This window comes from Equus quagga, chromosome 5, assembly GCF_021613505.1.
Source record: "Equus quagga isolate Etosha38 chromosome 5, UCLA_HA_Equagga_1.0, whole genome shotgun sequence".
NCBI lineage: Eukaryota > Metazoa > Chordata > Mammalia > Perissodactyla > Equidae > Equus > Equus quagga.
The window spans coordinates 117344318-117366980 of record NC_060271.1 but is presented as its reverse complement, the minus strand read 5'-3'; the positions used below and the strand labels follow the sequence as shown (position 1 = coordinate 117366980).

Here is a 22663-nt window from a genome sequence, read left to right as displayed (position 1 = left end):
GATCTCTCGTGTCTCTTCTTTTCTTTTGAAGTATAGTTGACGTACAATATTATATTTGTTTCAGGTGTACAGCATAGTGATTTGGCACTTATTTACATTACAAAATGATCACCCTGATAAGACTAGTTACCATCTCTCACCTTCCAAAGGTATTACAATGTAGTCGTCTATCTTCCCGATGCTGTATATTACATGCCCATCACTTCCTTATTTTATGGCTGGAAGTTTGTACCTCTATCCCCTTCACCTATTTCACCCTTCTCCCTACCCGCCTCCCCTCTGGCAACTACCAGTTTGTTCTCTGTATCTGTGAGTCTGTTTCTGTTTTGTTTTGTTTCATTTGTTCATTAGTTTTGGTTTGTTTAGATTCCACACAAAAGTGAAATCACACATTCTTCTTTCTCTGTTTAGCTTATTTCTCTCAGCATAATACCCTCTAGATCCATCCATTCTCGTGTCTCTTCTTGTGAGGGCACTAATCCCATTTATGAGAGCTCCACTCTCATAACCTAATTACCTCCCAAAGGCCCCACCTCCCTATACCATCACACTGGAATTAGGACTTCAACATATGAATTTTGGAGGAATGCAAACAATCTATAGCATTTAGTAAGCCAGTGGGCCAGTTATTGGCTCTGTGTACACAGTTATTGTATTTTAGAATAAAATGGGTGACCTGAAGCATCATAAATTAGTAAAACTGATACTGGCCTTCTCTAGACCAGGATCACTACAAGAATGTCCTCTGAACATGCTGCCCCCACCAGAGCAGGGGGAAAGACAGCCAGTGGCATTTGTCGTGCTTAAGCGTGTGTATTTCAACAATTGTGCTCAAATCTCTTCCCTTTTGAGGGACTCTCCTAAGAGGCCCAATATATTTTGCCCGCTCACCCACCCCCCTCACTCCATCATGTCCACACATTCATACACACACAGACAGCAGGCTTGCTGTAGAAAAAGATGCTAGTAACATCTTTCCTTTGTTTATTTTAGCAAAGACTAGCAGGGGAAGTGTAGGAATAACATGCTAATGAGGTTACTGGGGGAGGTGAGAAGCACAATGAATGTCGACCATCAGCAGTGAGGGGGGACAAGGAAGGACGGGGAGAATTTAGAAATGTAGAGAGATGTGGGGAGGATACTGGTGTAAGAAGACATTCCTACAGTCACCAAACAGCTAGTCTCACCAATTCACAGCTCTGGTGCATGGTGAGAGATACCCAGTTTAAACCAATCCCTAAGTTGGTTTTAAAGTTTTTAGGGAAGAAGTGTCCCCTTTACACTTTAGTTACTTAGCAGTGCAATTATTTGTGTCTCTTGCCGCTAGAGTGAACTTCTTGAGAGCAAGGCCCTCGTTTTCTTTAGAGTTGTCTCCAGTTTGACGCGGAAAGGAGCGAAGTTACAGAATACTTCACACAAATCTTCATTTTAAAAAGATATTATCCAACGGTGGTTACCAGGGAAAAGGGGGGGTGGGGGGAGGGCACAAAGAGGGAAGTGGTGTAAAACTCCAACACTCATTCGTGATAAAAACTCTCAGCAAACTAGGAATAGGGAGGAACTTCCTTAACTTGACGAAAAAACATCTACAAAAGGCCTCCAGCTAGGAGGATTGACAGCATATCACGGTGGAGTGAGCGCTTCCCTTAGACTCTCCCCCCCAAGATGCTATGAAAAGTATACACTTACTTTGAAGTTAAGTTAGTCACAACATGACTAACAAAAATGTACAACTGAAATCTCACAAGGTTGTAAACTATCATAACATTAATAAAAAAAAAAAAAAAAGATATTCTCCAAAAGTACCACAGGCAGGAAGTGTGTTAAGCAACTGTGCTATATTGTCCGAACACTGCAGTGCAGGCCTAGTGTTCTGAGGCCGTGGTAACCCTGGAAGGCTGGGCCTGCAGGCTGTTCTGATGACAGCAGCCCCTACTCTGAAGCTGGAAGTCTGCCAGAAGGTCGGGATGGAGCGCACAGCATGCACTGAAGTGGCTCTACCAGGCAGTTTACGATCCGGGGTCTGGGTCACTCCCCTTCCATATGGGCAGTATGGTTCATGGCTAAGAGTGTAGGCTCTTCTATTAGTCTGCTCAGACCGCCATAACAAAATAACAGACGGGGTAGCTTAAACAACAGAAATTTATTTTCTCACACTTCTGGAAGATAGAAGTCCGAGGTCAGGGTGCCAGCATGGTTGGTTTCTGGTCCAAACTCTCGTCCTGCTGGTAGCTGGCTGCCACCATGTCCTCACATGGCCGTTTTTCTGTGCTTACACATAGCACTGGATTGGGGGGGCCGGAAGCGAGCCATCTGGCGTCTCTTCTTAGAAGGACGCTAATCCTATGGGATCAGGGCCCCACCCTTACGAGTTCATTTAACCTTCCTTAGAGGCCCCATCTCCAAATACAGCCGCACTGGAGGTTAGGGCTTTAGCACAGGAATTTTAGGAGGACACAAGCATTCAGTCTATAACAGCTCTAGATAACTATCTGGCTTTCAGTCCCTACTGTGTTACAAACTAGCTCTGTGACCTTGAGGAAGTTCCTTTAACTTTCCTAAGCCTCAGCCATTTCGTGGTAAAAATGGGGGCAATAATGGTACCTGTCTCTGGGCATTGTAAGGATCAATCAAGATCACTTATATGGCGGGCTTGGTGAAGGGCCCTGCGTATATAGGTGTCACTGATTGTTAACGTTAGTACCAGGGTTCTCTAAGCTCTGAGAATGAGTGCTGTCTGAGGTAGTCCTGGGAGTCCAGTCTGGCCTGGATTCCAGGACTAGCCCAGGCCTGTGTGAATGGGATGCCCAGACCAGAAGAGTTCCAGGACTCCCCAGTAATACTCAGGGGAGCCCAGCCTCTTCAGAGCCAGGTTAGCCTTTAGAGATTCCCAACACAGAAGTGGAAAAAGACAGATTGAGTCGTGGAGGCAGCCCAGGGGTTCTAGAGAAGGGACGAGTCTTATAGCAGCTCCATCGCCGCCTCCCTCGTTCATCTCCTCCCAGAAAGGATGCAGAGGTAGGAACTGAGCCTGCTGGACCTGAATGGAGAGTCACAGGGAATTCCTTCTGGCTTCTTTTTAGCTTAAAAAAAAAGCTTTTTAACATAACTTTTCAGATTATAAAAGGCAATACAAGTTTATTGTATATAGTTTGAAAATAGAGAAAACTATGAAGACCATAAAAATCACCTGTAACTCTTCTGCCCAGAGTTAATTCTGATAACCTTTCCTTTAGGTCAGACAGACCTGGATATGAAGCCCATCCTTCCTGTGGAGTTGTGTGATCTTTAATGTGCTACCTGTTCTTTCAAAACCTCTCTTCATCTTAAAATAGATCTAACGTTCTTGCCTTCTTCTTTCTTCTCAGGGTTTCTGTGTGGGTTAAATGCATGTGAAGTGCCAGGCACTGGGTGTTAGCTGTTGCTCTTTTTCTATTGAAGAAGATGCCCATGGCTTTGATTCCAGCATGAAAGCTCAGACAAGAATCCCCAGTAAATCATTATCACAGCACCCTTCCAGGTTCTCCACCCTCCAGGTGTGTGCTATGAGCGTGCATTCTGGATTAATAAGCAAATCAATATTCTCATTTACAATATTGACATAAGGACTATGCAGCAATTTCCTACCATAATAAATATTCCTATTTTTCCTCTTAAAGCTGCTTTAAAAAGTGAGGATTATGTATTTGCACAGAGGATTAGGTGTGTGTCTTCTTTCAGCAACTCCTACCCCCAACACCATCTCCTTCTTCTCACGCAAACTGAGAACGTGCATCTCTCCTTTCAGGTCGCATCTGGCGTTGGCTTTGTAATAAGAGAATGCATCTCTCAGGCTTTCTGGGCCTCCTTGGGCCAGAGCAGCTGCGTCCATCACCTGAGAACCAAACTCATTTCCTGAATACTGTGTATTAAATTAAAACTCCAGTTTTCAGATTTTAGGACAAAAGATCTCAGACATGTTCTGCTTCAGACAATAGGCTTGTGGCTGTAACGGTCCCTGCCTTCCCGTCTCTCCAACCTGACTCCTCCCCACTGCCTCTCTGCCCAGTGCCTTCCACACGGAGAGGGGCCCCTCCTCCCCAGAGGTTGGAATGATACCTGGCAGGGAGCAGATGTTCATGGGGAACAGCTGTCGCTGTATAAGGGAACGGGGCTCACTCCCAGCCACCTGTCTGTTTCCCAGCATCGCCCCCAGCAGCAGCCCCCAAAGGGCCAGCCTCTCCTAACAGCAGGAGAACCTGGCAGTTGAGTCTGAATAGACACTGTACACTTTCTTAGTGTTCAGACTCCAGGCACTCCAGCCTGGCTAACTTGGCAAAAGAACGAGCCAACTGCTTACCAACTGTGTCTAGGAGAGCAGGCTAAGCTCTCCAGATATCTGACTTCTTTCCTTATAAGAGGTACTCCTTCAGCAGATTCCGAGGCCTTTTCATCCTGGGACACAGCCTTCCTGTAACTTGCCTCGTGGCAGGCAAAATGAAATGACAAGGACGAGGGAAATTTGCTGCCCTTTGCTCTGTTCACAGTGATTTGCTATATTGGAAAAGGGACAAAAGCTGAGCATTATCCTGGACATAGAGTTGCCAGATATCCCAGAAAACAAATATGGAATTGGCCTAACACTCATTACTTTAAACCATTTTGATTGTGTTAGAGTGCGACAAGTAGATGAGGCCATTCATTCATTTACTCACCAGTTTTGAGTATCCTGTACTGGATGCTTGGGGTGAGGAGGGGACAGAAACGGAGATCATTGATTACGCTTTTGCCTTTGAGGACCCTAGTCCAGAGGTGGAGATAGACTCCGCTCTTTCCTTAGAGTCCTGGCTAGAACTCCCTTTGTTGAATAGCAGTAGTAAGAGTGGACATTCCTGCCTTGTTCCCAATCATAGGAGGAAAGCATTCAATCCTTAATCATTAAGTCTGATGTTAGCTGTAGGTTTTTGTAGATGTCCTTTATCAAGTTGAGGAAGTTAATTTCTATTCCTACTTTTCTGAGAGTTTTTATCATGAATGGATGTTGAATTTTGTCAAGTGCTTTTTCTGCATCAACTGATGTGATTGTGTGACTTTTCTTTTTTAGCCTTTAATATAGTGGATCCCATTGATTGATTTTCAAATATTGAACCAGCTTTGCATCCCTGGAATAAATCCCACTTGCATGGTGTATAATTCTTTTTACCTATTGCTGAATTCTCCTTGCTAATATTTGTTAAGAATTTTTGTATCTATGTTCATGATGGGTATTACTCTAGGTATTTTTTTGTGCTGTCTTTGTCTGGCTTTGGTATTGGGGTAATACTGGCTTCATAAAATGAGTCGGGAAGTTTTCTTTCTTTTCTAATTTCTGGAAGAGATTGGCATTAATCCTTCTCAAAACATATGGTAGAGTTCTCTAGCTTTTAAAAATATTGATTCTGGAGACCCAATCTGGACCAAATAAAGCTGAATCTCTGGGGGGTGGGGCTTGAGCATAGATACTTTACAAAAGCTCCTCAGATGAGCTTCTTAACGTGCAGCCAGCTGTGGAGCTTCAGTGTGCAAGTGGACTTCTCAGGGCAAACACTGGATGGTGGACTGAGCAGAATCCATCTGAGGAATGACATGAATTAAGCAGCTGTGAGACCTCGAGAATTTGGCTCTCTGAGATGTGCACCAGGAGCCTCTGCTATCTTCAGGACCATGTGGTATACTTGGGACATTGGTCATACAAAGCATCTCAGTTTGACTTGGCTACTTAATAGCCATAAATTCCTTACTTAGCAGTTTCAGCTTTCTCATCTGTAAAATGCCACCCTTAGGGTTATTTCGGAAATAAAATGAGACTGTAGATATAAAAATGCTTCAGAACCCACACAACGTTTCCAGAAGGTAGAAATTGGTTTGTTTGGGCCCCAGCTTCACCCTTACTGCCACTAAGTCATGATTCTGAGTAAGTCCCGCTGTAAAGTCAGTGGGAGGCTTGTGACACCCAGTTGGCTGTAGGACCAGTGCCCTCAGGCTGTGGAGAAACTTCCTCCCCATCCCCGCTCACTTACTCTGCCCATGGAGTTTGGGGGGGCTCTGAGAGGAAGAGGTGGGACCTTGGTTACAATGAAAAGGGGCTTGACCTTGACTGGTGCCTCCCTCTCACCTTCTGTAGGAACATGCTTGCCAATTCAGCCAGTGTGCGGATTCTCATCAAGGGAGGCAAGGTGGTGAACGATGACTGCACCCACGAGGCTGATGTCTACATTGAGAATGGCATCATCCAGCAGGTGGGCCGTGAGCTCATGATCCCCGGAGGGGCCAAGGTCATTGATGCCACTGGGAAACTGGTGATCCCTGGAGGCATTGACACCAGCACCCACTTCCACCAGACCTTCATGAACGCCACGTGCGTGGACGACTTCTACCACGGGACCAAGGTAATTCTCCTGTTTGCCAAAGATGCTTTCCCCTTTGACCTCTTCTGTTTTGGGGGCTGCTCCAGACCAGATTCACATGAACAGGATGCTCCCACTGTATTGATAAAAGGAAAAGGGTGCTCTCAAGAGGGCTACTGTGATCACTAAAATAGCAAAGTCCAGGCTAGATGTCATAGATTTCCAAGATTATAGAAAAGAAGATATTTAGACCTATTTTGCTGATCACCTCACTTACCTTTGTACCCAGGCCAGGAAGTGACATTGTTTTTAAATTTTTATTTCGTGTAATACAGACCTAGAAGAAGAGAATTAGCTGGTGATTGTTATTGTGCCTGTGTGTGGCAAGGGGTGGGGGTTGATCTGATGGATTTCTTTATGATGACAAGCTAAATTAATTCCCCAAAGATTATGAAAAGTAGATATGCCTCTTCTAGGTGATTTTAATAGCAGAAGTTATGAAGCAGACATAGCTGGCTATCTTCTATTATCTCTTCTAGCTTGTTCATTATTTTTAAGAACAGCTTGAAAAATAGTGGCGGTGAGTCCTCTTTTCAGAGGGAGTTGTCATAGACAATATTTAACAATCATTGAGCTGCGCCTGAGCTAACGTATGTGCCTGAATGCAGAATACAAAAATTCAGACCTGTGAAACAAATGAAGTAGGAGGAAATTATATTTTGCAAAAAGAGTCGCAAGTGGGTTCTTTTACCCTTCTGCTGTGCTCCAGAACCTCTGTCATTGCTGTCGTCCCTCTGCATTTTAATTATGTGTCACATGCCAGCCTCTCCCTGGACAGCAGACTCTGGGCTCATTAAGGGTAAGGCCTGGCAATATTCTTCTGCTTTCCCAGAGCCTGGCACTGACCTGGAACTAAAGTAGCTACCCAGTAAATGTTTATTGAATAAGTGAGTGAATGGTGCTTATCCATGTGGGTCTCTATACCCAGCTATGCATCAGATTCACCTATGAAGATTTTTTTAAAGGTAGAATTGAATCAGAATCTCAAAGGCCACAAGTACCTGACCCTGCCAGAGCCCCTTGTACTGTCTTATTTACACAGGATGTGGCCTCTAATGCTCCTTGGGTGAAAGGGATCAACCAGCTCCTAGCTCAACGGCTGCGGTCCTGTGTCCTACTTTGGCTGACAGCCTCAAATTCCCAACAGCCTGCACCCTAAAATCCCACCTCTGTTCTACCTGGAGTTCTCAGGATGCCCCTCTCCCATGCTCAGGTATCTCCCCCTCGGATCCATCTTCCTGGGGCCTCAAGTACTCCTGCTGGTAGGTGGTGACTGATGAGGCTCCCCAGAGCCCTGGCTGGGGCGGGCTTTGCTGCAGGGGCAGGCAGGGGGTGGCCCTGGGGGGGGGGGGGGGGGGGTCACAGTTCTATGGGCCAGCCCAACTCAGGCAGATGGCCCTTAAGGTCTCCCTGAGGATATGCCCCCTTCCCAATCTAGGAGCAGCAGACCAGACCTCTGGAAGACTGAGCTGAGAGGAGTCACGGTAGCCATGGCCCAGCCCGTGCTAAGGCAAGGATGCTCCCAGGCCTAATACTCTGGCATCTGAGGCCATACCTGTCCACTCTAGCCCACCTCATGAAAGAGAGACAGTAGGTGAACCCTCCCTACTTTCTCCTCTGAGAATTCCCCTGGGTCCTGCAGGTGATGCTTCACTGATAACATGGGGAGCCCCATCCTCATAAACTCTGCAGGGTCCTCTTGCAGGGCACCCTAGTGGCAGTCAGGACCTTTCTGAATTGACTGAGCCTATCCAGTTCACTATCCCCACGCACTTGAGCCAGGCCAGGCCAGGCCTGTTTAACTATGGTTATTTTTCTGTGATTTTTATTGAAATATAACATATATAGGCATAAGTGCGCAAATTGTAAGTGCACAGAATTGTCACAACTGAACACACCCTTGTGACCAGCACCCAAATCAAGAAACCAAACATTGGCAGCACCAGAAGCCCCTCCCAGTGACTACTCCTCACCAAGGACAACCACTATCCTGACTTCTAATACCATAGGTTTTTGAAAAATAACACCTTAATTGAGATATAATTCATACACCATACAGTTCACCTATTTAAAGTGTAGAAGTCGATGGTTTTTAGTATATTCACCACAGATTGGTTTTGATTGTTTACTTTATGTAAGTGAAATCAGGCTCTGTGTACCCTTGTGTTGGCTCCCTTTGCTTCACCTTATTTTTGTGAAATTCATCCACGTTGCACTTCATTCACTTTCGTTGCTTTATAGTATTCCACTCTGTGAGATACTACGTAGGACTTACCCATTCTGCTATCAGTAGACATGTGGGGGCTTCTAGTTTGGGGCTATTAAAAACACTGTTGCTGTGAACGTTCTTGTACATATCTTTTGGCAAACATGCATGCACACATTTCTGTTGGGTGTATTCCTAGGAGTGGAATTCCTGGGTCAGAGGGTGCGTGTGTGTTCAGATTTAGGACATACTGCCAAATCGTTTTCCAAACTGGTTAGAATAGTGTATATTCCCAGCAGTAATGTAAGAGAAGCCACAGTATTTACCATCAACACAACTCTGATAACCACACCAGTCCATGCTGGGGTCCATGCTGTACTATGCTCAGGCCTGCACCAAAAGTTGTAGCTTTCTTATTGTTGTCCCCACTTGGGAGAGCTTTAGTCTAGGATTGGATGGCATGCAATCACCACGCTGTGTTCCAGCCTCTTGGAGGACAGTCTTGCCTTCTTTGTCTTATTTTCCACATTGTCATCTGCCCAGGCCTCATTAGCCAGGAGCGAGGGGTTTTCCCCTGGGAGCCTTCAGCTCTTTATAGCCAATGAAACCTCTGCACACGCATCTTTGTGCAAGGTGGTGGGTAACTCTTGATCTTTTCCAGGCTTCTCGTCCATGGGAGCCGCTGCTCCTGGAAAACACAAAAGCACCTTTGTGATTAAAGGCCCAGCTCTCCCAGTTCCTGCAGGTTTCAGCTACCTTAGGTACCCCTAGTCTGTGTCAGGCCAATTTTAAAGGCCCATAGACCCCAAGCCACCCTGGTGTCACCTAAACCAACCCTTTGTTGTATCCATCCCCTAGCAAAGATCAAACCTTGAAGTCCTTGTGCCGCAGCCCTCATACTGAGCATCTGTTTCGTAACACAGCCCCGAACCAGTCCTCCCAGACCTCTTCAGTAGACTCTGCCCAGAGGCCTGCCTCAGGCCCCCCAGCCTCCCAAGAACCGGCTTCCAGCCCCGACACCTCCTCCCCTCCACTCCTGGATTTCCCCTCCACCTTGGTGCTCCTACAGCTGGATACTTGGGCTTGCTCTTTCCTCTAGTTCCTGACAGTCTCCTGGGAGAGAAAATGCCCTCCTGTTGCAGTGCTGCTCTGAGACTTGTGGATTTAATTATTCACACAGCCTGTGGCACTCGTGCAGAGGCTGTGCACTCGGAGACTGACGCTGACCTACTTTGAACATTCTAAGAAAGGTAGCAGTTGATTCGCCTTAAACATCTGGTTTATAATAGAATAATAATCCCGAGGAAAAGCTCACCAAGTGATTAGCCTAGAGAGAAAGAGAGATCAAGTTGCATCCTTTTGTTCTTTCCCGACAGACCCGCGGGGACTTGAACTCTGCACCCCCTAAGCTGTTGCATGCTTGTCAATTTGGCAGCAGCAGCCAGGGCTGGGAAAACAAAGCAGTTGAAAGCCTGGCTTTTCTGAGAGCATCTGGGTCTCCATTGTACTGGGTCTAAAGGGATTTCTCTAGCACTTCTCTAACAAATGCTTCGCCTGCTTTCAGAGGCTGTGGCAGGCTCTGCCTGGCTGCCCTGGCTCCGTTGCTGCTCACAGCCGGTCACTTGATCTTCCTCCCTGCCTCCCCCACACCCTCCCACCCTGCAGACCCGCCCTCCCCAGACCCAGAACCCGGGTTTCCAGAGGTGCCAGACCCCATTGAAGAAGGAGGCTATCTCCTGTGGGGAGGCAGGGGGAGGAGGGGGGCGGGGACAACCGGTAACACCAACTGTGTTTATCAAGGTCTAGGATTTCACTTGGGTCATGGGGTCTCTTACTATTATTCTGCTTAACTTACTTACATTTATTCTTTTGTGTGCACCTAATATTACATAATAAAGAATGTTAGTGAGGCTCTTGACCTCCATCCCACAATGGCTCTCTATGGCCAGGTGGGAATATCAGAATCAGGCTTTTTAAACTCTAGGCACAGCCCCTTCACTAAGATGTTGATAAAGGGGGCGGGCATGGGCAATGGAAAAAAGCTTTCTTAGCCTTTCTGCCTCCCACTCCTCCAAAAATATTTTAAGAACCACTGTCTAGGCCAATGGTATGCAACCCTTAGGAGCAAATTAAATTAGAGCTACTTGGGGAATTTTTTAAAGACACCAGTATCAGGCTCCATCCCAGACCAATGAAATCAATGTGTCTAGGTATGCCTCTTCCCCTATCAATATATATGTTGAGAGATATAGATAGATAGATAGATATAGATAGATAGATAGATACATACATACGTACATATATACTTTTTTTTTCTTTTTTTGGTAAGGAAGATTGTCCCTGAGCTAACATCTGCGGTAATCTTCCTCTGTTTTGTATGTGGGAGGCCACCACAGCATGGCTTGATGAGCTGCATGTAGGTCCACATCCAGGATCCGAACATGCGAACCCCGGGCTGCCGAAGCAGAGCGCTCGAGCTTAACCACCAGGCCCCTGGGCCGGCCCCCTTATCAGTATATTTTTAAAGCATCCCTGATGATTCTCACACTGACAGGTGGATTTTTAAGGAACTTGCTCAGCCATTTTGAATGCCATGGTGTCCTGACTGTTACTTCTGTTGCCCATCTGACCCTCCCCTTATGTGCCAGGCTGACATCTGAATGCCCTTTGAAAGTTTGGGCCCGCCTTGCCAGTCCTATTTATTTGCTTCTCTCCTTCTAGTCACATTCCAGGGTCCCATCGTTGGGCTCCCAAACTCCACCCTGGGGCCTAGAGCCCGTGAAATTGCCAAGTTTCCCTGGCCCTGTCTACCCTATGGACATCATCAGTGAGGGAGAAGTTGGCCAGGGCAGAGGCGTCATCAAATGGAAGTCCAACTGCTCAGTCCCTCTTCTTTGAGGGCCCAGAGACTCCTTCTTGTCTGTGCCAGGGTCATCTGGTCACAGAGACAGTTTCCCACTAACTTAAAATCAGCACCAGCAGGACATCGATTCTTGTAGTCAACCTACAAGGGAAGCCAGATCATAACCAGAAGAGTGCTTGGCCAGGACAGGATCAGCCTAGCGGATGTTCAGTGGCATAGGATAGGGTAGCCTGCCACATCCCAACCCTACTGGAGATCCTGCCCCTCCCTCCCCATCTCCCACTGCAGAAAACCAGAAATAAATGCCCTTTGGTGTCCAGTGTGCCAGCATCCTTACCAAGGAGCCCATTGATTCATTGGGCAGACTGTTTTTGCTACTTTGCCTTTGACATTTGCTCTTTTGGAATTAAACCTTTCAATGCTGTTCACTTCCTTTCTTTTTTCTGGACTCCAATATTCTGCTTCTGTTTAATTCTGGCCAAAATGTCCTTCCAGTCTTTTGGTTCCACAATAACACTTCCTGCTTGTTGGGACCCAGACTTCTGTGGTCTTGCTTTTTCATTGATGTCCCAACTTTACTTAAGTCTTCATTCCTGTAAAAAGCTGGAAGGCGCCTTAGACATCTAGTCTCAGCCTCCCATTGATAGGAGGGTGAATGAGTTGTCCCAAATGCCAGAGGTAGTTGGACCAGAATGCAAGTTTCTCAGTCTGAGGCTCTTTTCACCATATCACTCGGGGGCTCCTGAAACCCCAGAGCAGGACAGTCACCCCATTCAGACAGCCTGTGACCTCTCCATGGGCTGCATGCAAATAGTTTCCTTGACAGTCTATGGCTCTAAACTTGCCTGGGACAGACGAAGGCGTCACGGAGCTGACATGCATCAGGCAGACAGTGGGATGAGTTCTCCACCTCCACGAGATGGCAGCTTTATAAAACACCTCTGGTGCCGGAGGAATAGCGTTGATGTCAGTGCCTTAGAGCTGACAGTTTTTACCGTTTACAGATGGTTGTTGTGAGGATTAAATGAGGTGATGCATGAAAAACACTTCACACGGTGCCTGGCACAGCATATGCACATGATAAGTGTTAGTCCCCAGGCTGTGACTCCTGCTTCCTCCCCAGGCCTGGCCTTGGCTCTTCTTCCAGTCTCTTGGGTACTTGATCCACTCACTTTGGCTTTGTGGTGAAATTGTTCAACTGTCTATCTAGTGCCCGTGCTGCCTGTGTCCCTGGGCTTTGCCAGCACCTTCTCTCAGAATCTACCCTCACTTCTAGCTTGTTTTCCTGGGCCAGCTGCTGTTGCACTGTGCCCGTTCTTCCTGCCAGCCTGCCACCCTCTGGCCTGGCTGTGCTGGTTGAGACCTTTTTCTCTGAATCACCCACAGTCACATTAAAGATCTCCATGAGTGCTTCATGAAGTGACTTCCCTTCCCCACCCACCTGGAGGACATCCCTACTCCTGCCTCTCTTGCTGGTATCTAGTACCCTTGCAGGAGGTGTATTAGTTTTCTACTGTTTCATAACAAATTACCATGAATTCAGCAATTTAAGGCAGTACCCATCTATTAGCTCACAGTTCTGCAAGGCAGAAGTCTGGGGTCTGGGCATGGTGTCCGTGGGTTCTCTGCTCAGACTCTCATAAGGATACAACCAAGGTGTCTACTGGGCTGATTCTCATCTGGAGTTCAGAGGCCTCTGCCAAGCTCACGTGGTTGTGGCGGAATTCAGTTTCTTGCAGCTTGAGGAGTGAGGTCCCTGATTCCTTGCCGGCTATCAGCTGAGGGGCCATCTCACCTCCTTAAGGCTGTCAGCATTCCTTGCCATGAGCCCCCCCACCATCTTCAAAGTCAGCAACAGAGACTTTCACTTTGCATCCCTCATGGTTCAAATCTCTCTGACTTAGAATCTCATTTGCCAGAAAGAACCCCATCCCTTTAAGAGCTCACCTGATTAGCTCAGGCCCACTGAGATAGTCAGTGGTGCCATATACCGTAACCTAATCATGGATATGGTATCCCATCTTGCTCACAGGGTCTCTGCCACACTCAACGGGAGGAGATTGTACAGGTGCAGATCACTGGGCGTCACCTGCCTACCATAGGGGGTCACGTGCAAAAACTATCCTGGAGACATTCTGCCGTGGTACATCTCCACTCCAATTTGCCTTAAACGACTTTGACCTTTTTAAGACTCCACATTTATATTATTTTAGTCAAAAATCACCTTGGCCACCCTTCACAGGTCTCTGTACCTCCTGTCATGTTCCTGCTTGAGAACCTGCAACGGCTCCCTGTTGTCTAAGATGCCAAGTTTGGATTTCTGGATCTTCACCCTGGGCAGGACCGCATCTGACCTTGCCCTCTCCATCCAATCCTCGTTCCCAATATGTGCCCATCCATCAGAAAGGTGGTTTTCTCAGCCCCCTCCCCCATGAACATCCCATGCTCCCTCCTGCCATCCCTTCTCACCCATCCACGGAACCCTTCAAGACCTACCAAGTTCATGTCACATCCTTCTTCCAGCTAATTCAGCTCCAGGATCCCTCCTCCTTCTCCCCAACTGCAATAATTTGTCTCTCAGCTAGATTGAAGGCTCTGAGGAGCAGAGACCACATTATGTTTAACTCATGACTCACATAGCTTTAAACATGTAGTAGATGTTCAAGAAGTAGATGAATGTCAGCACAGCATGGTAGTTAGGAGCACAGACAGGAGTAGACTGCCGGAGTTTGAGTTTCAGCTCCAAATCTACTAGCTGTGTGATTTGGACAGTTCATCTCTCTCTGTCTCTCAATTTCCTGCTCTGGAAAATGAAGATTATAATAGTACTTTATATGTGTTAATTGAGTTACTATTTGTAAAAAACTTAAAATAGTATTTCTGTTTACTAAACACTATGTGAGTGTTTGTTAAATAAGTAAATGGATTGTACCAGTTGAGGACTGACCCCCGGAAAATCCATTTGTAAGTTTCCTCATGAACATACATATTAAACTATTAGGCATCAAATAGGAACTAACAAATTGGATTCTGTTTCTACTGTTTGGGTTGACTACATGTATTTTAGATTTCAGGTGGAGTCTAATAGTAATGGTGATGAATTCTAGGAAATTTTTTCTCTTCTCTCTCTCTCTCAAAAGCAGCCATAGCCAGTCACAAACTCTGTAGGCATCAGGAGCTGTTTAAAGATGTCCTGCTTCAGATCAGATATCTTACGTAACAAAACCTTGCTGGCAACTTGCATTCAACATCTCCATTAATTGGCTGACCACCGTGTAGGCCAGATTGTCTTAGAACAAATGTAAGAGAGGAGATCTGTCACTTCTTATAAATTTTTATATCTTGTATTGGAAAAAATCTCCTATGGTGACGAAGCAGCTCAATACCCAGAAGAAAAAGCGTTTACCAAGAATTCATCTATACAGAGAGATTACTGCATTTTTTTAAAACCTTTGGTTCAAGAAGAAATGCACCCTCTGTGACTGAGCCCAAGCATCCTGGGAACCTTTCATACCTCCTACAAGAAGTTCTGCTTTTATACTCTCATCCTCTGGGGTGTAAAAAAGAAGAAGAAAAAATCTCATGTACTGTATGTATACTTCAGTGATACATGTAATACATGAATGGTGTTTTTTTCTTAGTCAGCATATTTTTTAATATTTTAAGAAATATTTGAGTGTAGCCTCATGTAAAGCTTCAAAAATCTCAGTTGAAAATATCTCTTCTCCCAAACCTTGCTGAAGTTGCCTCTGATCTGAAGGTGCCATATTTCTGTGTAAGGTGCACGTCTTGAAACAGTTCACTAACAGGTAGAAATGTTTGTAGACGCCATATCTTTTCCCCTTGGGATTTCAGCCTCCGTGTTCCCTCAGGTTACCACTGCAGCCAACCACATTTTTTTCTCCTTCTGATCCTTTTTTACTTCTTGTTAATTAAAAATTAGGAGCTATAATGATCCTTAATTAGTGACAATATGAAGATAAAACCATAGGCCAACTATAGTAAGAACTTTCTCACTAATCACTGTTTCTCTCTTATACACACATATTCACATATTCACACATTCTCGCACCCACGTACTCACTCTCACACACTCATTCACACACACAATTTTAGGGCTGGAAGTACCGTTGAACATTAATAAATCCAACTCTTAATCCATAAATAACTTTCCTGTTTTGATTTAAACTCTCCACAGTCTTCTCAATTAATATTTAAAGATAAAATTAAACTTGATATATGTTGGTGAACTCTATTCTTGGGAAGATAGCGCATGGAATGAGAAAGGTCGTGGTTAGGTAACCTAGGAAGCCACCTTTATTTTTAATCTGTGCTACTTGTTTTTTTCCCAACAACTTGATTAAGTTATAATGGACGTACAATAAGCCGCACATTTTTAAAGTGCGTAGTTGGATACGTTTTGACGTATGTATACTCTGTGAAATCAGCACCATTAATGTATAAGCATATCCATCACCCCCAAAAGTTTCTTTGTGTCCCTTGTAATCCTTGCCTGCCCCAGGTAACCACTGATCAGTTTTCTGTCGCTATAGATTAGTTTGCATTTTCTCACATTTTTACGTAAATGGAATAATATACAGTATGTATTCTTTTGGGGTTTTTTGTTTTGTTTTGCTTGAGGAAGATTGTCCCTGAGCTAGCATCCATGCCAGTCTTCCTCTATTTTGAATGTGGGATGCCACCACAGCATGGCTTGATGAGCAGTGTGTAGATCTGTGCCTGGGATCTGAAACTGAACTGCAGCCCATGAAGCAGAGTGTGCAAACTCAACCACTACGCCACCAGGCTGGCCCCTGTATTCCTTTTTCTTTCTTGTTTCTTTCACTCAGCATTGTTAACTTTCTGGCTGTTACAGATAAAGCTACTGTGAATATTTGTGCACAGGTGTTGATGTGGAATATGCTTCCGTTTCCCTTGCACAATTACCTAGAAGGGAATGCCGAGGTCACATGGTAGGTGTATGTTTAGCTTTTGAAGAAATTGCCAAACTGATTCCCAAGGTAGTTGTAACATTTCATATTCTTTCCAGGCTCCACATCTTTGCCATCGCTTGTGAGGGGCAGTCTTTTCAATTTTAGCATTCTAGCAGATGCGTAGTAGTATCTTAGTGTGGTTTTAATTTGCGTTTCCCTCGTGGCTTACGTTGAATGTCTTTACATGTGCTTATTTGCCCTCTGTCTATCTTTGGTGAAGTGTTCACATCTTTTGCCCATGTTTTAATGGAGTCATTAGTCTTTTTATTGGGTTCTCAGAGTTGTTTATATATTCTAGTTACAAGTCATTTGTTGGGTATATGTTTTGCAAATATTTTCTCCCAGTCTGTGATTTACATCTTCATTTTCTTGACAGTGTCTTTTCAAGAGCAAAAATTTTTAATTTTGAAATCCAATCTATTGATTTTTTTCTTTTATAGTTTGGTTTTTATGCTATAATCAAGACATTTTTGTGAAATCCAACATCACTAAGATTTCCTCTTATGTTTTCTTTTAGAAGTTTTATGATCTTAGCTCTTACATTTAGGTCTATGCTCCATTTTAAGTTCATTTTTATATACGGAATGTGGCGAAGCTTGAGGTTCAGTTTGTTTGCATTTGGCTACCCAATTGTTCCACCACCATTTGTGGAAAAGGTTATCCCTTGTCAAAAATCACGTGACCATATATGTGTAGGTCTATTTCTGGACTCTCTTTTCTGTTCTTTTGTTCTCTGAGTCTATCTTTACGTCAATACTACACTGTCTTAACTATCACAGCTTTACAATAAGACTTGAAAGCAGGTAATGGAAGTCCTCCAACTTTGTTGTTTTTCGAAGTTGTTTTGGCTATTCTGTGTCCTTGGAAGTAAACTTTTTTTAGTGGAGGCTGTAGACCAAAACCTTCAGAGGGTTGTAAACTGAGTGCATTAACCAAGCACTTGATAAACATTCTCAGCCCTTAGCGTGGTCCTTCCCTGTTGGCTAAATGTTACTAATTTTCTTTAAAATTTTCTCAAGTTATTTGGAGGGGGAAAAAAATCTATGATTTTTTTGGTGTGTGTGTTAAAAGGAACTTTATTGGGTGTTGGGGGTTCAGATGAGGTCCATGAGGATATTGTCCTCTGTGATGCTGGCTACATATTGATGTAGATATATTGTCTTCATGTGATCCATAGCTTAATGTACAGTAAATTATGGTGACATCATGGGGAAGCTTTATTTTGCTCCCTCTTTGCCTTATATTTAGAGTTAGTGGAGAGTAGGGGTAGGCCAGGAAGTTCCGAGTGGACTAGATTAGGATAAAACTTTCATAGACTGAAATTCTAACCACTGAGCCATTGCCGTCCTCTGCTCTTCCCTCTGTCAGCTTTCCCTTCTTTCTGGTATCCTTTGTTACCACCAGGCCTGGGCTGTAGCCCCTCATTTCTGCTTTGGTGCCCAGGCGCTCACTTGGCCAGGCTTAAGGCACTCTAGGACTCCTGTTTGGGAGAGCACTGTGGCTCTGAATCCCTAAGCCCTAGACTTAGTGGCCCGTCAAAGAGTATATTTTTCCTGCTGTGTGGAAAATACAGTGTTCAGAATGGAGCATGTTGAGCTTCTGACGGGCTCCAGGATCCCTGAGGCCCAGGTGGCACCTGGCAGTACGTGGCTCTCCACCGGACCTGCGGATGAGCTTCCATCCCCTGCCCCTGACAGTAGGGGTGCACTGACCTGTCAGGCCTGGACATCAGAGCACTTCTGTATCCACTATACACTTATTTTGATCTCTAAAGCCCCCTCAGGCAGGTCTTATTGTCCTTCCTGTTAGGTGGGGAAGCTGAGTATGAAGTGACATAACTTGCCAAGCTAATAAGTGCGGGGACAGGTCTGCCTGCCTCCCAGCCTTGACTGCAGCCTCCACTCCCCCATGCCACAGATCCAGGGAGGCCTCAGGGCAGCCTCCCCCAGCAGTTTGATGGCACCGTTATCACTTAGCTTTGGGACCAAAATGAAGACTTGCTGATCTGGGAATAGATGAGGGAAGGAGAGCAAGTAGGGTTACGTGTGGTTTATTTCTGGATTTTTGATAAATCCCTCCTCTCTGGCATGCTGGGTGGCCGGGACTTTTAATAAAGGTGGTCGTGGTCTGCTTGCCTGTAAACTTTGCTGGTCTGGGATTAGAAGGGGGTTTGCTAAAAAGGAGGATGACAAAGGGCCTCTGTGAAGCTCTATTTTAGCGTGGTTTCCCCAGGCCCCTGGGCTTCTTGGAAGCTGGCAGCCATGTTCTCTCTGCCACATAACTCCCTTTGAGGATCGTCTCCCGTCTCCATGGTAACTGCATGTCGGGAGACAGCCTGCTCTGTTCCGTGGCTTTGTATTAAACACAATGAATTTAAATTGGATGCTTGGCTGTGAAGATAATCATTCTGGATTAGAGAGAAGCCCAGAGCTCCTCATTTCATAATTTTAGATGTTGGCACAATTCTTAGTTTTATTCGTGTAATTCAAACCCAAGCCACACCTACTCCTCTGTTTCTAAACCACAGTTAGGTCCAATTTCACTTGGACTTTTCTCCATCCTTTGACAGAGGAATCTCGGAGTCAGGGAGCCCCTCAGTCAGGCCAGCGCTATCCTGAACTCTAGAAAGGGCTGCATAATATAGAGGAAACCTGGGGGCTCTAGAGATGAACCCTCATTCAGTCTGGCTGTGTGATTTCCTCTGAGCCCCAGTTTCCTTATTGTGGAATGGGAAGAGTAAATTCTACCCTATAGAATCATATTTTTAAAATTTTTTTCTTGTGATAAAATATATATAACCTAAAATTTCCCATTTTAACCATTTTAGGTGTACAGTTCAGTGACGTTAAGTACATTCACAATGTTGTGACCTCAATAATCCGTCTCCAGAACTTTTTCATCTTCCCCAACTGAAACTCCATACCCATTAAATAGTAACTTCTCCATCCTCCATCCCACCAGTCCCTAGCACCCACCATTCCCCTTTCTGTCTGTATGAATTTGACTACTGTAGGAATCTCATATTCGGTATTTGTCCATTTGTGACTGGGTTATTCACTTAGCATAATGTCCTCAAGGTTCAACCATGCTGTAACTTATATCAGAATTTCTCTCCTTTTTAAGGCTGGATAATATCTATTATATGTATATACCGCATTTTGTTTGTCCATTCATCCATCGATGAACACTTGGGTTGCTTCCACCTTTTGCTATTATGAATAATGCTGCTGTGAACATGGGTATACAAGTATCCGTTTGAGTCCTTGCTTTCAATTACAGAGTCATTTTGACAATCAAATAAGATAATAAATGTTAAGAACATTGCACTTAGTAGGTCATCAGTAAATGTTAATTTCTCTCCTGAAAGTGAGTTCAGCCCAGGAACTCACTGCCACAGTGGTCCAATGGCTTCAGTGAGTGGCATAACTTGTTACTAGCAGGCTGCTTCTGTGTTCCCGGGGCATGCTGGTCTGCCATGTCTGGGAATTAACGCAGGTCATGCCAGAGTTTAAAGGAAATGTCTTAACTACGGCAGTGTACATCGTCTCACAATAAAAACCATGCATACTTTTACATTTCTCCCACCAGTCGGTGTTCATGTATTCTTAGTTCCAAAATGAGAAAATATTAAGGCTGATATATATACTTCCTTATCAGTTGTCTATTTTAAGTATACCCTCTGGAAGATCCTGAAGCTAGGGTGGGATCACCCCAGTCTATGCAGTGCTGTGCTTAGTTACTATTTCAGCAGTGTTAGGTCTGTTCTCAGTATTACGGAAGATTACGGAATTTGGGGTAAAAATACCTAGATCCCAGTCTTGGCTTATCTCTAAAACACTGAGATGATGAAAACGTCCGTCACACGTGGTGTGTGAAGATGGAGGGAGGATGTAAAGATGAGGGAAGTACTTTGCTGTGCAGACGACCCTCTCCCCGAGCGTTTCGTGCGTTGAGGGAGGAAGAGACCAGGTCCTTGGGCTGGTTTGCAGCTCTCCAGGAGATTCTCTCTGGATCCAGTTTCATCCAGATGTTTCTGTAGTAGGGGTGACTCCCCTGCTGCCTTGGGCCCCTGCAGAGGTCAGAATCCCAGAGCCTAGGAAGCATTTTCCCCTGTGGGGTCCTCTGAAGTTAGCCTTTCCAGCCGGCGAGAGCAGCCCTGGAGAAGAGCAGCTCCCTTTGTATTTAGGAATTTGTGACAGAGGGAGGGGCGGGCAGGAGCTCCTACACAGCCTCCTCTGACCCCTGCGTGACCCAGCCGTGCCCTGCAGCATGGCAGTCAGGCCTGCTCTTTATTGCGAGGCTGGAGGGAGGAGGGGAGATGGGGATTTCGCACCGAGTCTTAGGCCTTTCTCTTACTTCTCAGCAGCCCCGAGTCTCCTTGTTGAGCAGGAGCCAGGCAGGCTGAAATCAGGGCTTCCTGGGCAGTGGGGTTCACTGTCCCTGAGACCCCAAAGCTGCTCTGGTCTCTTCACCTCCGGGAACGGGAGCTCAGGTCTCCCGGGAGAGCATCTTAACCTCTGGGGCAGCTCATCTCTTCTTGAAGCTAGTGAGCTAGTGAGCTTCTTGCCTTGGTAGGAGGGTTTGCTTGGCTTCCATCACCCCATGCCAGGCCAGTCTTCCTCCTGCCTCTTGTCTGTCCTTCCTAGTCTCCTTCTTGGTCTTGTCTTCATCTCCTATGTGGTTGTTGCTCAGAGTCCTGTCCCAGATTGCCTTCTCTGACCCACCTACTTTCCCCAGGTGATCTGTCAGCCATGACTCCCACATTTATAGCTACAGCCCGGACACCTCTGTGCACCTGCCCCAAACTCAACACGTCCACCACAGCCCCGCTCCTCTACCAGGGATCCCTCCCTCCAGGAATGGCACCCCATCCTTCTAGGCCAGAGCTCATTTGCCGAAGACCACAGGACTCCTCAGCCATACAGCCAGGCTCAGATCCAGGTCTGCCAGGCTCCAGAGTTCAGGCTTCTTCCACTAGAACATCCTGCCTCTTCACACTGGCAGAGCAGTGAACTGCATTTCTAACAAACATAAAAATGCGAATGTCACTCTAAGCCCCAGCCAAACTGTGGGCCTGCCCTAGGACCCCTCCCCAGATTTTGGTTGTGCTGGATCTCTGCCAGGACTCCTTTGTCAGCCATCCCTGACCCGTGGGCTCCCACTCACTCAGCTCTTCCAGCCTGCTTTCTCTGCTTGCTCCTTCCTGGCTTCCCCAAACTGGCCCTTTGCAACAGCTTGTTAATTTCAGCCCTCTCTTGTTGATTCTGCAGTGGATCTCCCTGACGATTTTTTGTGAGGAAGATTCACCCTGAGCTAACATCCATTACCAATCTTCCTCTTTTTTTTCTTTTTGCTTGAGGAAGATAAGATTAGCCCTGAGCTAACACTGGTGGCAAACTTCCTCTACTTTGTACGTGGGATGCCTCCACAGCATGGCCAGCAAGTGGAGTAGGTCCACACCAGGGATCCAAACCCACGAACCCAGGCTACTGAAGCAGAGTGCAGCGAACTTTACCCACTCAGCCGTAGGGCCAGCCCCCACTGATGATTTCCTTAAACTTCATCTTGGCTCAGACCAACACTCCTAATTTTCCCAAAACCTTTCCTCTGGGAATTTGGCCTCATCTCCTGTTTTGCTAAGAAGTGTGGGACCAAGGACCTGGGCACCCTCCACTCTCCTCCATGTCACCTCTGATCATCTCCTTCATCCATCCCCCTCCTGAATGGATGGGAAGAGGTGTCCCTCCCAGCCTAATAGATATGAATATCAACCCTCAGTTTCCTCATGTGAATAAGCGGGATAGTAATGCACCTATTTTCCCAGGCCTGTTGTGAGAGCTAAGCAGGCACAGAGTACATGCTCAGTGCAGGTTGGTTATAATTCGTGGTTTTCATCTCCACTTGAGTGTCCCTCAGTCAGCTCTATCTTAAGATGTCTAGAAACTCCCTTCCCTCCTAAATTTGATCGTTCCTTTCCTTGTACTATTTTTTCAGCTACACAAGCATAAAACCTCCCCCATTATTTACATCATCTCCTCTTCTGTCATCAAACCTGGCTGCTTCTTCCGAGAAGCAGGTTTCACATGTGTCCCCAAGTTCAGGCCCGTCATCTCAGCACTGCCGCTGAGCTTGCACTCCACAGCCAGAGTAATGTTCCAAAGTCTGATTTTCATGT

General features: G+C 45.7%; 1 protein-coding gene across 1 annotated transcript in view; it reads left to right on the top strand.

Moving 5' to 3' along the window:
* The first annotated feature begins 6146 nt into the window (after positions 1-6146).
* The window catches only part of DPYSL5 (dihydropyrimidinase like 5), a 48389-nt gene continuing 31872 nt past the window's right edge, over positions 6147-22663 (top strand). The window contains exon 1 of the mRNA XM_046662596.1: positions 6147-6407. Within this exon, the coding sequence (XP_046518552.1) occupies positions 6147-6407 (261 nt within the window). The remainder of the gene's footprint in view (positions 6408-22663) is intronic.